This window comes from Alexandromys fortis, unplaced genomic scaffold, assembly GCF_014885135.2.
Source record: "Alexandromys fortis isolate MF-2015 unplaced genomic scaffold, M_Fortis_MF-2015_v1.1 scaffold_75, whole genome shotgun sequence".
Taxonomy (NCBI): Eukaryota; Metazoa; Chordata; class Mammalia; order Rodentia; family Cricetidae; genus Alexandromys; species Alexandromys fortis.
Window position 1 is genome coordinate 8,278,392 of NW_026067956.1, and position 14,315 is coordinate 8,292,706.

The window sequence follows — 14,315 nt, forward strand, 5'->3', positions numbered from 1 at the left end:
CCAGTCAGACTCCTTATCTTCTGCTTCTTTGACTTTCCCCTCCATCCTCCATCCTGTGCTGGATTCCTCTCCTTTGGGCTTCTCTTTCTCTCAGTCCTTGCTTCCCTTACCCTCTGCCCCAGTTCACTGTGAACTGCTGAAGGCGAGGTTCCTGCTCATTCTGTCACTGTCTGAAGCTTAGTAGGCATAAGCTGTGGGGAGGCTGAGGCAACAGGACTGGGAGTTCCTATATTTGCTATAGAGCAAGGCCGTCTCTCAAAAAAGATGCCCCCAGGAGCTGGGGAGATGTCTCAGGGGTTAGAGGATGAGGGTCCCATCCCTAATACCTGCATGGGTCTCACTCACTCCAGTTCCGGGAACCAGGCATGCATCGGGTGCACACACATACATAGAGGCAAACATTTATGCGGAGAAAGTAAATTTTTTAAACCTTTTTTAAAAAAGACACTTCCTTCCCTGTTTGCAGAGTAGATAGGCTAGATACTGAGTAGAGGGTAGCATAAACGCACTGTGTCAAGTCCATGCCTTATAAAGCACTGTGAGATTAATTGTCATAGTCACATGGGAAAGAGTCTTATTGGGATTGCTTGGTCAGTTTGGCCCGTGGGCATGTCTGTGGAGACAGTTTTGATTGTATTGTATTCCACTGAAGAAGACTCACTCGTGTGAGCCCCACCATTCTGGGGGATCCTGGGCTGAGGGAGCAGGAACGCTTGCGTTTTCTGTGTTTGACAGGTGTCATTTAATGATGGGCTGTAACCTGGATCCAAGCAGACCCTTTCTCCCCGAGTGCCCTTTATCAAGTGTTTATCATAGGTATTTTCAAAGAAAGGGAAGAAAATTGAAGCTTAGACACCACATGTCTGTGTGAATTCTGGGCGAAAAGCAGTATCCTTTCGAGTTCCCAGCCTTTCGAGTCTCTCCAGGACCCTCCGCACGTGCTCTGCGAGCTCTCAGGAGCCCTCCGGGTTTGTTGAAATGTGAGCTTATGGTTGTAGAGATCTAGGTCTTTCAAAACAGATGCTCAGACCAGGAAGTCCTGGAGATGCATGTGCTTGTAATATGCCCCATTTTACACCAGCCCAGCAGAGTTCTAGGCTCCTGGGCCTTAGCCAGCCTGGGCCAGGGGCTCAGCTGTTTGGATCTCATAGCCCACTCTCTTTATTGCCTTATACAACTATTTCAGTGACTCTCAGGGTACTAGAAACCTTGTATTAAAATAGAGATTTCACGTTGAGAATTTAGTCTGGTTCTTTTTGTGGATTCTCCTCAGTTCTTCCAATAACGTGGAAAGTTGTGGCAGTAAAGACCGCTGTCCCCATACAAAGCAGTCATTTTAATGTTATTTCTAGTATTTCCTGCTGTATGTGGTTATGTAACATGAGTTAATTCAAGTAAAACTTGTGACAGTCTCTGGCCTGTAGTCAGTATTGGATAATACTATTTATTTCTACCACACATAAAGGTGTCTATAAACAAGGTCTTGTTTGTAGTTGTGGGGTTACCTACTGAAGCTAGAAGCCCCGATTCTTTAGAGGCTATTCTTTGAGGAGGTAGTTTTAGCCTTGTTTATTGAAACTCAAAAGTTTATCCTTTGAAGTCAACTTACTGGGCTCTGTAGAGTGAGAGGGAGTTGGGGGAGGGCAAACGACAACAGGTAAAGGGCCCCTGCGGGTGAAGACAGTTGTGAGAGGGCACAGTGGAGAGGGCCGAGGCTTCGCTGTGGTGGGTGCCAGTGCCTCTTGGTGTGTGATTGGGTTACCTTTTGATAGATGCATCGTAAGTTGGAAATACTGTAAGCGGGAGATATATTCAACCCACAGACCCTCACAGCTCAGAATGTTGCAGAGCGTCATGCTTCTCCCTTGTGATCCTGGAGCAGCTAGTAGCTGGGGCTGCTGACTAGCGTCGAGAGGAGCAGACCACATGTTAGCCAGGCCAGCGACAAGTCCCAGTGCACATCCTGAGGATAGTCTCCCACTCCTAAGCACGACTTTGCTAAGAGGGACTCTCTGGCTCTCTCTTGCTTCCCTTTTAAACATGTATTTATTTCACACGTATGAGTTTTGCCTGCATGTATGTATGTATGTGCGCCACATTTGTGGCTGGTGCCTGAAGAGGGCATTAGATCCCCTGAACTGGAGTTACAGTGGTTGTGTCCTACCCTGTGGGTGGTGGGAAGTGAATCCTGGTCCTCTGAGCCATCTCTCAGCATAAAGCATACTCAAGGTACTGAGTGCAAACAGCTTTGAACTGCAGTGGAAGATCCCTTCAATATGATGAGTTTTGACCTTATTTTTCAGAATATTGGAGAGGGTTTCATCAGGAAATTTTTCAAAAAATGTGAAGGATCACAGCCACAGGTGGGTGAGGATGTTGAGGAGAGCCACAGGGACAGGGGTGAGGATCAGGAATTGATTGATATTAGGGACAAGCCAGAAATGTACTTAGTATGTTTAACCCCAAATCCTCAAGCTGTGTCCAGAATTACATGACAGTGAGCTGGCAGTTGTTGAGACTACAGTGTTGCCCCGCGTGGTGTTTGTGGGGGTGCACTCAGCTGTAGGCTTCCTGTTACAGGAACTTTCTTGGGGTGGCTCTAGAGCAAGAAAGATAGTACTGACGCTTCTGAAGGCAATGCGCTGCTTCTTTACTCTCTGGGTAGAATATCTCCAGATCACCGTGCATTTCTGCAAAGCAACTTTAACAGGATGTGAAATCCAAACGAATGTTTTTGTCCTGTTTTCTTTTTCAGGGAATGATGATCTTCAAAATGAAAACTCTGGAAATTTTTAGGTTCTCTTTAGAAACTACAGAAATTGAAGGACAGAAGATGTTTGAAAGGAAGCTGTTCTGAAAATATGTTTACAATTAACTGATGCGATTGCCCGTTCTCTTTTTAAATAATAAGACACATTGAGAAGATTGTATTTATGGTAAAAGGAAACTGGACTAACGATGAGGCCAAAGACTTTTCCTGCCACAACTTACTCTGGAAATAGCCGGCAGCGATTGCAAGAGATCCGTGAGGGGCTAAAGCAGCCGTCCAAGTCTTCCACCCAAGGGCTGCCTGTGGGACCAAACAGTGATACTTCCCTGGACGCCAAAGTCCTGGGGAGCAAAGATGCCTCCAGGCAGCAGCAGATGAGAGCCACCCCCAAGTTTGGACCTTACCAAAAAGCGCTCAGGGAAATCCGATATTCCCTACTGCCTTTTGCCAATGAATCGGGCACTTCGGCCACAGCAGAAGTAAACCGGCAGATGCTTCAGGAGTTGGTGAACGCCGGATGTGACCAGGTGGGTTCAGGCGCCAGCACCCTTCAGCAGTTCTGTGCAAACTTTCAACTGTTTAACACACGGCCCTTTTCTGTGTCCTGAGCTGATGGGCACCTTATCTCCAAGGGAAGATCTTAGGTGCTTTTCCTTGTTGACGTTGTTCCGTCATGGTTTGTGTGCACATGTATAGAGCCAGGGCCCTGTGCACTCTTATGCTTCCCTACTGAGCCACGCCATCTTCCACTTCTATTCTTAGTCTTTCCTTGACCTGCTTGGGATTATTTTGAGCTTCTCTGGGGAAGAGCGTGACTTCTCTTACCTTGTTTTTGCTTTGTACATTTGTTTCCTTCCTGTAGGAGTGCTATTTAACATGTACTTACTAATGTTTATTATTTTTGTTTTCTTAAAAATTTTACTCTGACAAATTTATACCTGTGTTTGTTCTGATTTATTTGACTTACTTGTTTTGAGACAAAGTCTCATATATCATGCTGGCGTTGGTCCTCCGGCCTGCACCTCCCTAGTCCTGGGATTGTAGGGGTGTGCCGCCATAGTCAGCTGTCCTCTCCTATTTAAAAGAGTGTGTGTACTGTTCCAGAAGTCATGACCATGCTCAGAAAGGCAGAAGCTATGCCAGACAGTGTGGCAGTCATCAGCATGGGGCTGCATAGAGTCAGAGTCTGCACTGAGGGAGCAGAGAGCACGTTATTACATGACAGCATCGACTCAGAACTCCTCAGAGTCTGTGTCTCTGACTGAAATCCAGGTTGAGGGACAGGACCATAGAAAGGGAGCTAGTGTCCAACCAAGTAAAATGTAATTAGAGACATGTAGCTGTGTTGTGGAACGACTTGTAAAAGCCCATAATTTACTTCCATGTACCACTGTACAAGTCACAGTTGTGTGAACTAGAAATAAGTGAAGTCTTCTTGCTGCCTTAGACAATTAGTAAGATTTGCTCAAAGAGCATCAGGTTGGCTTAAATGCTTTTAGTTTCTTAGAAATAATTTAATGACTGGGTCACAGTCATAGCACAGGCTAACCATGCCACGCTTTACTTCCACAGGAAATGTCAGTCCTCTTGTAGTTTTAGAGAATTGATTACTGGGATGATGTGTTTGTGAAACACCTCACCTTTATGTCTTGTCCTCTCTGACACTCGGGCTGTGCTGGATTAGCTTGGTCAGTGAGCCCCTTCTGTGCAGCTCAGCTTCCTGAGCTAGCAGTGGAGGCTGAGGCCCTCAGCTGCCCGGCTCTCTCCTTGTGAGAGTACTCAGTTAGGTTTCCTAACAGAGTAGGGGAGGAAGCCCAGGGAAACAGCCTGTGAGGTTGAATGGGGGCTTTCAGGCCAACAGCAAATTTTAAGATCCTCTTCTAATGTAAATCACTTGCAAACAAAGGAGGCAATCAGAGCCTGGTGTTTTGGGAGTTATATTTCAAATGTAAGAGAAAGAAGTCAAATAATCCAAAGTACAGGTGGGATCCTGACTAAAGTAAAACCCATTAGTGTTAATTGCAGAGCCAGGAATGAACTGGTTGCTTCTCTAATACATGAACCATAAATACAGGGAAGCTAAAGCTCGTGATGCTTGCAGAGGGCCCATCAACATCCAATTTATGTTCATTGTAGCAGAAAGGCCTCCCTTTTACCATATTAATGCTCCCGGAATAATTCAGTCTGCTGTCTAGTGTTACTTTAAAACTTAAAACAGCTGCGCCCTCCCCTCTTCCCCTCCACCTCAGGAGCGAGTGCGTTTGCTTTCTGGGGATTCTGGTGGGAAGTCATTATGAAAACACATAATTTTCATTATTGAAAATTGAAAGGGAAGATTGACAGTGCCCTGGAGCTGTGCATGGGTGGATTGACGCTCTTGTTAAAATCTGCTCTACCAGGTGAGGGGTGTTCTTCTCCCTCCCTGTCCCATCAGGTGCAGTGTTTAGATGCAAATTTGTTCTTCACTAATGTGACTTAAAGTGCTGGCTTTGTTTTCTGAAACCCAACTGAGTGGCCAGAGCACCACGTTTCCCTAGTGGTGGTGGCCCATTCTTTTTATACACACACACACACACACACACACACACACACCCTCCCTCCCTCCCCTTTTGCTCTACCACATTTAACTGTACAAGTAATAGCTTATTGCCTGTGCGCACACACATGTATTTTTCTATATTATTTGTATTATGACTAGTTGAAAATTTTTACTTGACTGCTTGAAATGGGCATTTTCTTTTAAATGTTAAAATAAACTTACATCTTAAATGTGCACAGTTTATAAACTTACAGCCCCATTAATTTTTTTTAATATTTATTTATTATGTATACAATATTCTGTCTGTGTGTATGCCTGCAGGTCAGAAGAGGGCATCAGACCTCATTACAGATGGTTGTGAGCCACCATGTGGTTGCCGGAAATTGAACTCAGGACTTTTGGAAGAGCAGGCAATGCTCTTAACCGCTGAGCCATCTCTCCAGCCCGTGCCCCATTAATTTTCATACATTAATTATACCCATCTAGCATGCATGGGTACTTTTGTAATCAAACCTCTTAAAATGGAAGTATCAGGAAAAAGTGAAAGACGTTAGGGTATTTTCAATGTAATGTGTTTGCCAAATGATGTACTGCTTACTCATTTAACCAACTTTTGTAAAAGATGACGTGAAGCCTGTTAAGTAAAAATAATAAGACAGCTCTAATTAGGTCAAATCAAACCGAATCAAAATGCCCATCGTTTTATTAAGAATGACGCTCTCGGGTGGCCGAGCGCATGGCAGGGAGACAGGACAGCAGGGAGCCCATGCAGACCCGAAAACCATGTGTTTCTTCTCTGGGAGCACACTTAAATACCCTGTGGGAGTGGTCCTGGCATGCTGGGATTTGGAGTCCAGGCCAGGAGTGCTGAGATGGATGCCAGGGGCTGGGGGCTATGCTCCCAACTTAACAGAGCCTTCTGAGATAAGTAGGTAACTAGGTTACTGTTCTAGGAGAAGCTAGCTGATCTTCAGCTAGAGATTCAGGCCTTGGAAGGGAAGGGTCCAATTCCATTGTGACACTCTGCAGCCTTGGTTCATGTGGGTAGCGTATCTCTGTTCCATTATCTCCCTAAGCTGTAGTGGGTGACAACCAGGTGGATGTTGAGGATTGTCATGTGGAGCACCTGCATGGTGAGGAGGGTTGCAGAGTTGTTGAGTGACAGGCAGAACATGTACACGGGGGTACAGAGGTGTTGCTTGGTAACAGGAGCTTCCATATGGTGCAGATGTAGGGGTGTTGCTGGGTGACAGGTGGAGTGCCTGCATGGGGGTGGGTACAGAGTGTTGATAGGTGGCATGGCTAAGGTGCAGGGGTGTTGCTGGGTTGGTAGACAGCTTCTGCATCCAGAGATGGATGGGGTATTACTTGGCTTCCTGTTCTCAGGGAACCCCAGGTGTTGTGGAGCCTGAGGTCTTGAGGGGTGTGCAGACACGTGGCTCCTGTCTATAGCACCTTCCTCAGGTTGTGTACCCTAGAGGAAGACTTAGATAAGAAGTTTCTTTCAGATGCCAAATGGCTTTGCCTCCCTTGAGGAGTGATCTCTCCCCCCTCCCCCAGACTCCTGTGGTTTGTGTTACCAGCCTGTAGTCTCCGCATCCTTAACAGTTCCTTGGTCCTGGATTTCTGTGATTTTCCTAACCCACTCCGTATGTGCTCTAGTAATTCAGATCTTTAATGGGATCAGGGTAGAGAGAGTGTAAACAAACAGACCTTCTTTATAGAGGGACGGGAGCATAGGCAGTGGCCAGGATGTGACTTCTCACAGTGGCTTCCTGACAGCAGGCCCACAAGGGGTGAGTGGGATGCTGTGGAAAATGAGCAAAGGAAGTCAGTTTGTGACATTTTTAAGCCATCAAAGGAAGAACGTGAAATTCTCCAGCAGTCACCTGAAGGGGCAGAGGCTCGGTGTCCCGGAGCTCACTTAGGAGTGAGTGCTCTTGGCAGCAGGTGCTCCCAGCTTGTCCTTTGTTACAGCTATGCACAGCAGCCCTGTGACATGGCTCTAGGGGAGTCAGAGAGAGCCCTGCCTGCAGAGTGCCTGCCAGTGCAGGTCTGGAGTGCCTGACTCCCTGAGTGGTGGCTGCCTATCCTGGTTTGGACAGTGTCTGTCACTAGGCTCAGTGTTGGATGGCTGCTGGCTTTTCACAGTCTGTTTTCCGTGTGCTGTGACTTTCCATCTTGTTCCCTGTATCCACTGAGGGTGTGGGTTATTATCGCCTCCTCTTCTGGCATTTTGCTGGTTGAGTGCACAGCCCTTGTGAGTGCTGGCACCCAGCGCTCCAGCTGCAGCTGTGGTCCTCAGCACACTCCCAGCTGCCCATTCTCCTCCGGAACAGACTTCCCGTCTGTTTATTTGGGGGCTTTCAAGGTGCCGTTCCGTAGCTTCCTAGAGGGATCCTAGTATCTGCCAAGCTTGTTTTGCTTTAGCAGCAGGCTTTTCCTGAAGCCCCCCGTGGACTGGAGCTGTTCCTGTTTAGCCCCACAGTAACCTGTTTCCAACTCCAGTGCACTTGACTCGTGAGGCCTGTGTTGGCAGGCTGTGAGTAGTGCTGTCTGACTTCCCTCCTCTCAGGCCTGGGCTGGGCTCCTAAGACTTCTCCCACAGGCCTCCCAGCTGCTGCTTAATATTTGCCAAGCAGATGCGATTCACGTACTAGTCTAGGCAAAAGCCTCTGCCACCGCCCCCACACCAGATAAGGGATAATCGATAGTCCACAAAGCAGATCTTCCTTATGAAGTTTATCTGGTTAACATGAAAAGAACCATAGAGAGCTGGATGTGGTGTGCACACCTGTAAGCCGGCTCTGAGTTTGAGTCCTCCCTGGGCTACATAGGGAGTCGCTGTCCCAAAGCAGCGAGGAGGGTGTGAAGAAGGCTAAGCTGTTCTTGGCTTTGTGATGGGCTCTGCCTCCTGTGAGTCTCTGAAGTACAGGTATTGGCCAGTGGAAGGACAGTGGATTTAGATCTCAGATATTTCCTCCTTTTTCCTTTTTTCTGGAAAGGGATCCACTTTTCAACGCGAAATACTAATAAGCAGGGAAGGAGGAAGCCTTGTTACAGAGTGCAGCTGGTACAGGAAACGGCTTACAATGGTCTTTGGGTGGGACAGCTGTTTGCCTCTGCACCTCCTTCCAATGGCTTTCAAGACAAATTTGGCCCTGCCAGAAGGTAAACCACATACTTTTTGAGAAAGGATAGTTTAAAAGTATCTAAGAGTAATTCAGTGGCAGAGTTTGTGCCTAGAAAGCCCAGTAAGTGAGTAAATAAAATGACTGAGGAGGTCCAGGAGTTTCCTCTCTGTCGGCCCTGCTGTGCAGTCTTCTTCCTGACTACTGAGTGCGGCGTGCTCTTTTGTGGAAGCCTAGCAAACAGGGAGAAGTGTGAAGACAAGAACAGACTACCTACGGTTCTCCCATCCCAGCGTGCTGTAGCTGCAAGCAGATCGCTTGTAATTTAATGGACACAGGTCCAACCGCTCTTTACATCTAGGTTTTTTAACTGGGCAGTGTTTTCCTAATTTAAAGACTGTGTATTCTGTGATTGGTTAACAGTGGATGGGTGTACTATATATGCCCCCCCCCTTTTGTTGTTTTTGTTTTGTTTTGGTACAGCAAAGTAGGTTCACAGTGCTGTAGAGGTTTGCTAAGCTCCCTTAGCACCCGAGGGTCTTCTCACTCCTGGAAACATTCCCACCATCCTGGGAAGGCTCTGAGCACCTGTAGCCTCAGGCTACCCCTATCCCTTCTGTCCTGCTCCAGTCCTAGGGATTCTGTTCTCAGACTTCCTGGTGCTGTCCTCTCCTCCCCAGCCTGTCTTCAGTGACTGGAGTGAGTCTTTCCCATCCTCCAGTTTAAATTAGATTCCTCTGTTCCCTCATTAGCCTGCCATTCCTTCCTAGTATCTATCCGAGAGCACTGGAGGCCTCACTTGTAGCCCAGGAAGACAGCTTTGTTCTAACCGCCTCTTCCTGGAACTCCGAGCCAAGCAAGCACAGAGATGCCTACAGCAAGCCAAGGAACTTACATTTCAGCATGAAAATGTTCATGTCATTTAGTACCATTATAAAACGTTGCTTTTAAGGCCTGCATTGTAGTTCTTTATTTTATCATAAAGAGCTGGACTGAGTCAGATGGTGGTGGCGCACACCTTTAATCCTAGCATTCGGAAGGCAGAGGTAAGCAGGTCTCTCTGAGTTTGTGACCAACCTGGTCTATAGAGCGAGTTCCAGGACAGCCACCGCTATGCAGAGAAACTCCATCTCAAAACAAACAAAAGGTACTGATTTCCTTGGTGTAAATTTTAGAAGTAGAATTATGAGTGTAATAGCATTTTTATAGTTTTACCTATGAGTTAGTAAATTGTGCTTAAGCATCCATCCTTGCTCACCTTGACCAAGAAAGCACTGGGGTAGTTGTTCCATCATGTTTGCTCCTGGTAGTGGGAATGGTCCTGGCTTTAAATTGCTGGCAGTTGTTACATTGTTAGAGTTCCCGCTGAGAGTCCAGGCTGACCTGCTTGTATTCAGACCACACTTAAGGGTGATTTCCTCTCTAACTCTCAAGTCTTTGCTGACTTTGGAACCCCACTAAATCTAAATTTGCAAGAGAGCTGGCAGTGGTCAGGCAGATGGGGGAGACAAGCTGCAGGCACCCTGGAGCCATGCTTCCCCTCCCCACTGCAGCTGCTCGTGTGCAGGGTGTTCATCCTCATAGCCTTTAGGGAGCTGAGCGCCTGACCTCTGTCTGCTTTCGTGGCCTTTGGCCTGATCCCAGCCCTCAGTCTGGGGCAAGCATCTTCTGTGTGTACCCTAATGGGAAGATTGCTGGCAATTACAAATAGAGCTTACGTAAAGCCTGTTTTCTCACCCTGCAGTTCTCTGGCACAATTATGTGTTGTTAATGGTATTTTATTCTTTTGGGGGGGGGCTATCACCCAGCTCCCAAATAAATCACACATGGAGGCTTATTCTTAGTTATGAATACCCGGCCTTAGCTTGTTTCTTGCCAGCTTTTCTTAAATTTTCCCAACCACCTTTTGCCTCTGGCCTTTTTCCTTTTCTTACTTGTGTACATCTTACTTTCGCTCCTTCTCCGTGGCTGGCTGGGTGGCTGGCCCCTGGTGTCCCCTCTTCACCTTGCTCCCAGATTTCCCCTTCTCTTTACACTCTCTGCCTGCCAGCCCTGCCTACCCTTGCTCCTGCCTCACGTCAGCTCTTTAGTAAACCATCGGGTGTTTTAGACAGGCACAGTAACACAGCTTCACTGACTTAAACAAGTGCAGCGTAAACAAAAGTCACACCCTTCGAACACTATTCACCAACGGCTGTGTAGTTGTCAGCTGGGCTCCCAGCTGTAACACAGATAGATGCATCTCAGGTTAAGAATCATAGCAACGTGACAGGAGGGGTCTTGGGGGTGAGGCTCTGAGTTCAGCCTTGGGTTTGCACAACTGTTGGGGACTTTTAAAGACAGTTTGGATTGCCAACAAAGCATTTTGTGGATAAAGAGTAGAGGGACTAGAGAGATGATGCAGTTAAGAGCACTGGATTTGATTCCCAGCACCCACACTGACAGCTCACAACTCTCTGTAACTCTGGTTCTAGGGGAATCTGACTCCCTCTTCTGGCCTTCTCAGGCACTGCATGCACTTAGTGCTCAGATGTACATGGAGTTAAGTTCCTTACATCTTTGCTGGACTATGTAGCACCAGCCTCACTGTCAGGGGCAAGGTGCTCAGTGATGCCCAGGTGTCAGGCAGACAACTGTAAAGCACCTCCTGAGTGTGCTGGCCATGTCAAGGCTGGCAATACGCCCCCGCCCTGGGGCTCACTGCCTGGAGATAGATAAGGGCAGCTGCAGTGAGCAGGAGGAATGTGGCTGACATAGGGGACTCGTGTGTCTTGTCCATCCTTCACCAATGGCATTTTTTCATCCAGGATCATGCCCAGGAGTAGGTGGAGCAATGGGAGCTTCCACTCCACTTGCTCCTCCCAGGCCAGGACCTGGGAGCCAAAGAGCCTTGGCAACAGGCCTGTCAACCAGCACAAGACCACTAGCAAAACTGTGTGCTGTCCATCAGGAAGAAAGAAAGGTGGCTTTTGTTAGGATCTGTGGTGCAGCCGCATCCGGCAGTTTCACCAGAGAAGCTTGTGTAGACTATTGAGGCGAATACTCCTGCATCATGAGCTATCTGTGGAATAGAAAAGATGCCTGCCTGCTTGGTGGTTGGCACATGGCTAGAACATGTTAGGAGGTGGTGGCACCACCCAATGCCATCTGCCATATTTTATTAAATCGCAGGGTCATTGTCCTTTGACCAGCTTTCAGGGTTCTGATCACCTTTTCCATGGAATCACATAGATAATATTTCCCCAAGCCCAGAGACCTCTGGGTTGGATAGACATACATTTGACTGGCTATGATATTAAAAAATTATTAGTCATGTGTTAGACATAAAAGTTGTTTTGCACAAGAATAGATAATTAACCGCAAATTGTGCCCCAGCCAGCAAGTCAGCATTCAGTGTAAATTTGACATAATTTCATTTGGTTTATAAAAGCTTTTATCCAGCAAAAGAGCCTTGACTGGTGACATTTGACGTCTAGGAGTCCCAAGAATGTGGCAGAATAGAACAGATTGAACCTGGTCGGCTCTCACTCTTGGGGTGTCTTAGAGATGGCTTCAAGGAAGGCTGTGTAGCTCCGCCACCTTCTGACTTTGACTCCAGCCTCCATTTGGCCTTGCTGTTGCTTCCTGGTTTTCTGTTTTACTTTGGAAATGTTCTGGCAAGCAGCCGCAGCCTCCTCCCCTCCCCCCCTCCCCCGTGACTGGGATGAGCCAGGGAGTCTTGGTAGGATGGCTTCTGGTTGGCCATATTCACAGCTCTGCCTCGGGGTGTCCCAGGAGAGAGAGCAGAGAATCAGAAGCAGAGGCCCGTCCCTCTTTGAGATGCCATTGATGGTTTCAGGGTCTTTCCCCAGAGAGGAGGCTCTGCTGCCCTGGCTTCCCTCTCTAGTGCTTCTCCCTTCCTGCAAGTCCTTTCTGCCCCCTTATCCGCTCGCTGACCCAGGGAAGTCCTGGGCGTTCTTCCTAGTGTCTGGATAGCCTACTTGGGTTGGCAGTGTTTGTAGCGCTAGTCATTGTGTTAGTGGGGCTTTCCACAGTGCGCCTGCTTGTGTCGAAGTGCCTTTCCAGCGTGCGTTTTCACTGCCCATCTGCTGAATGTGGAGGTTCTCTCCTGCTGTTGCCTTGACACAGTGACTCTTCTGGCAAGCTTCCAGATGTGGCCTCCTGCATCTTGTTTGGTACCTGCATCTTGTTTGGTACCCGCATCTGTGGCCTCCAGCTCCTCTTTGGTGCCCGCGTCCCTTACTCCTTCCAACTCCTTCCAACCTATTACTGGTTCAAGTGTCCTGCTTCCCTGTCCCCATGCTCTATGACCCTCTCCTTTCTGGCTTTCCTCATTGTCATCCCGAGCCACATAGTCACACCCCCACTGTCCCGAGCCACATAGTCACACCCCCACTGTCCGTAATGCCTGCGACCATTTGGTTCATTCAGTGCAAGCTGGCCTCTTGGTTTTCTGGATTCCTGTTTGTGTGGGTGCTGTGCTTGGAATCCCGGTAGATTCCCTCTATTAGGGATTAGAAGGGATTACCACCTCCATCTAGTTTGTCCACAGTTGAGCTATGGCACTGTGCAGCTGAGTTCAAGGGGTGGAGGGAGCTGTCCCCTCCACTTAACTACAGTGTAACATTCTCACATAGGAAACTGAGCCATCAGCTCCCCACCCAGAGGCACTGTTGTTACTTGGTTGTGTGAATTTGTAACTTCTTGTTTTACAGATTTTCAGACAGTCAAACAGCACATGAAGCTGGCATACCCTCTGCTGCTTGTTTCATCTGTCTCTAGATAGAAGCAGAACTTCAGCTGGGGTGTGGTAGCTGGGTAGTTTAAAAGCAAATACTGCCATGATGTCCATCATGACAACTGCTCTCTCAGTGACAGGCACAGACCGTGGGCTGGAGAGACGGCTCCTGGGTAAAGTGCTGGTGTGCAGGGTCAGCCTGGGCCACGCCCTGAGGCCTGGTCTCTAAACCCACCACTTTCATCACACAGGGAAATCTTCACCTTTGTTTGAGAGATTGAAAATGTTCATCCAAGATGGGCACAGTGGACACATCTGTCATCCCAGCCTTTTGACGTCTGATGTCACCCTGGACTGTACAGTGACAGTCCTATCTCAGAAAACAAAAACTTGAGAGCCAGAGGCAAGTGAATCTCTGTGAATTCAAAACCAGTGCTACAAAAAAAAAATCAACTAAAAATACAAAAATAAGTAGTTTGGGGCTGTAGAGATGGCTGTCCTTAAAGGCTAGACTCACAACAGAAAAAATACAAAATAATTTCCTTTGCATGGTTCATATTTTAAGATCTTACTTCTGTCACAATAGTAAACAGTTACTTGCGGTCCACTCTATAGCGGGCATGGGCTTTGATCTTAGGATGTTTGACGAGGGGGCTATGAGATGGCTCAGTAGGGAACAGCACTTGTGGCCAAGCCTGGTGACCTCAGTTTGATTCCCAGGACCCACATGGTAGGAGAAAACTGGCTTGCTTCTACAAGTTGTGCTCTGACCTCCACTTGTGCTCTTGTACACACGCGCACAGACACACACACACACACACTCACAAAAGGTTCACATAGGGATTAAGGAACCTCCTTCCCTTGGCAGCATAAAAGATGGCTGGCCTAGGATTCAGGCTCAAGTCTTTCAATTCCTGCATTTCAACCCTGTGCCAATTGCAGAATGAAGGGACTCTGAGAGCGTCCGTGTGCAATGGCTTCTTTTTGGACCTCTGGGTAAAGAATATCAGAATGCAGTGGACATGGTCTCCGTGAGCCACTCTGTCACAGCCCAGGTGGCCTCAGCTGAACTATTTCACCTTCTCCCCTCCTCTCAGCACTTACTCTGCCTTGGGCACAGCTTCCCTCAGTGTCAGA

General features: G+C 47.8%; 1 protein-coding gene across 1 annotated transcript in view; it reads left to right on the plus strand.

Annotated features, from left to right (window-relative positions):
- Lats2 (large tumor suppressor kinase 2) overlaps positions 1-14,315 on the plus strand; it is a 51,194-nt gene that overhangs the window by 10,723 nt on the left and 26,156 nt on the right. Inside the window, exon 2 of the mRNA XM_050152165.1 lies at positions 2,756-3,297. Coding sequence (XP_050008122.1) covers positions 2,959-3,297 — 339 coding nt within the window. The 5' untranslated portion in view covers positions 2,756-2,958. The remainder of the gene's footprint in view (positions 1-2,755; positions 3,298-14,315) is intronic.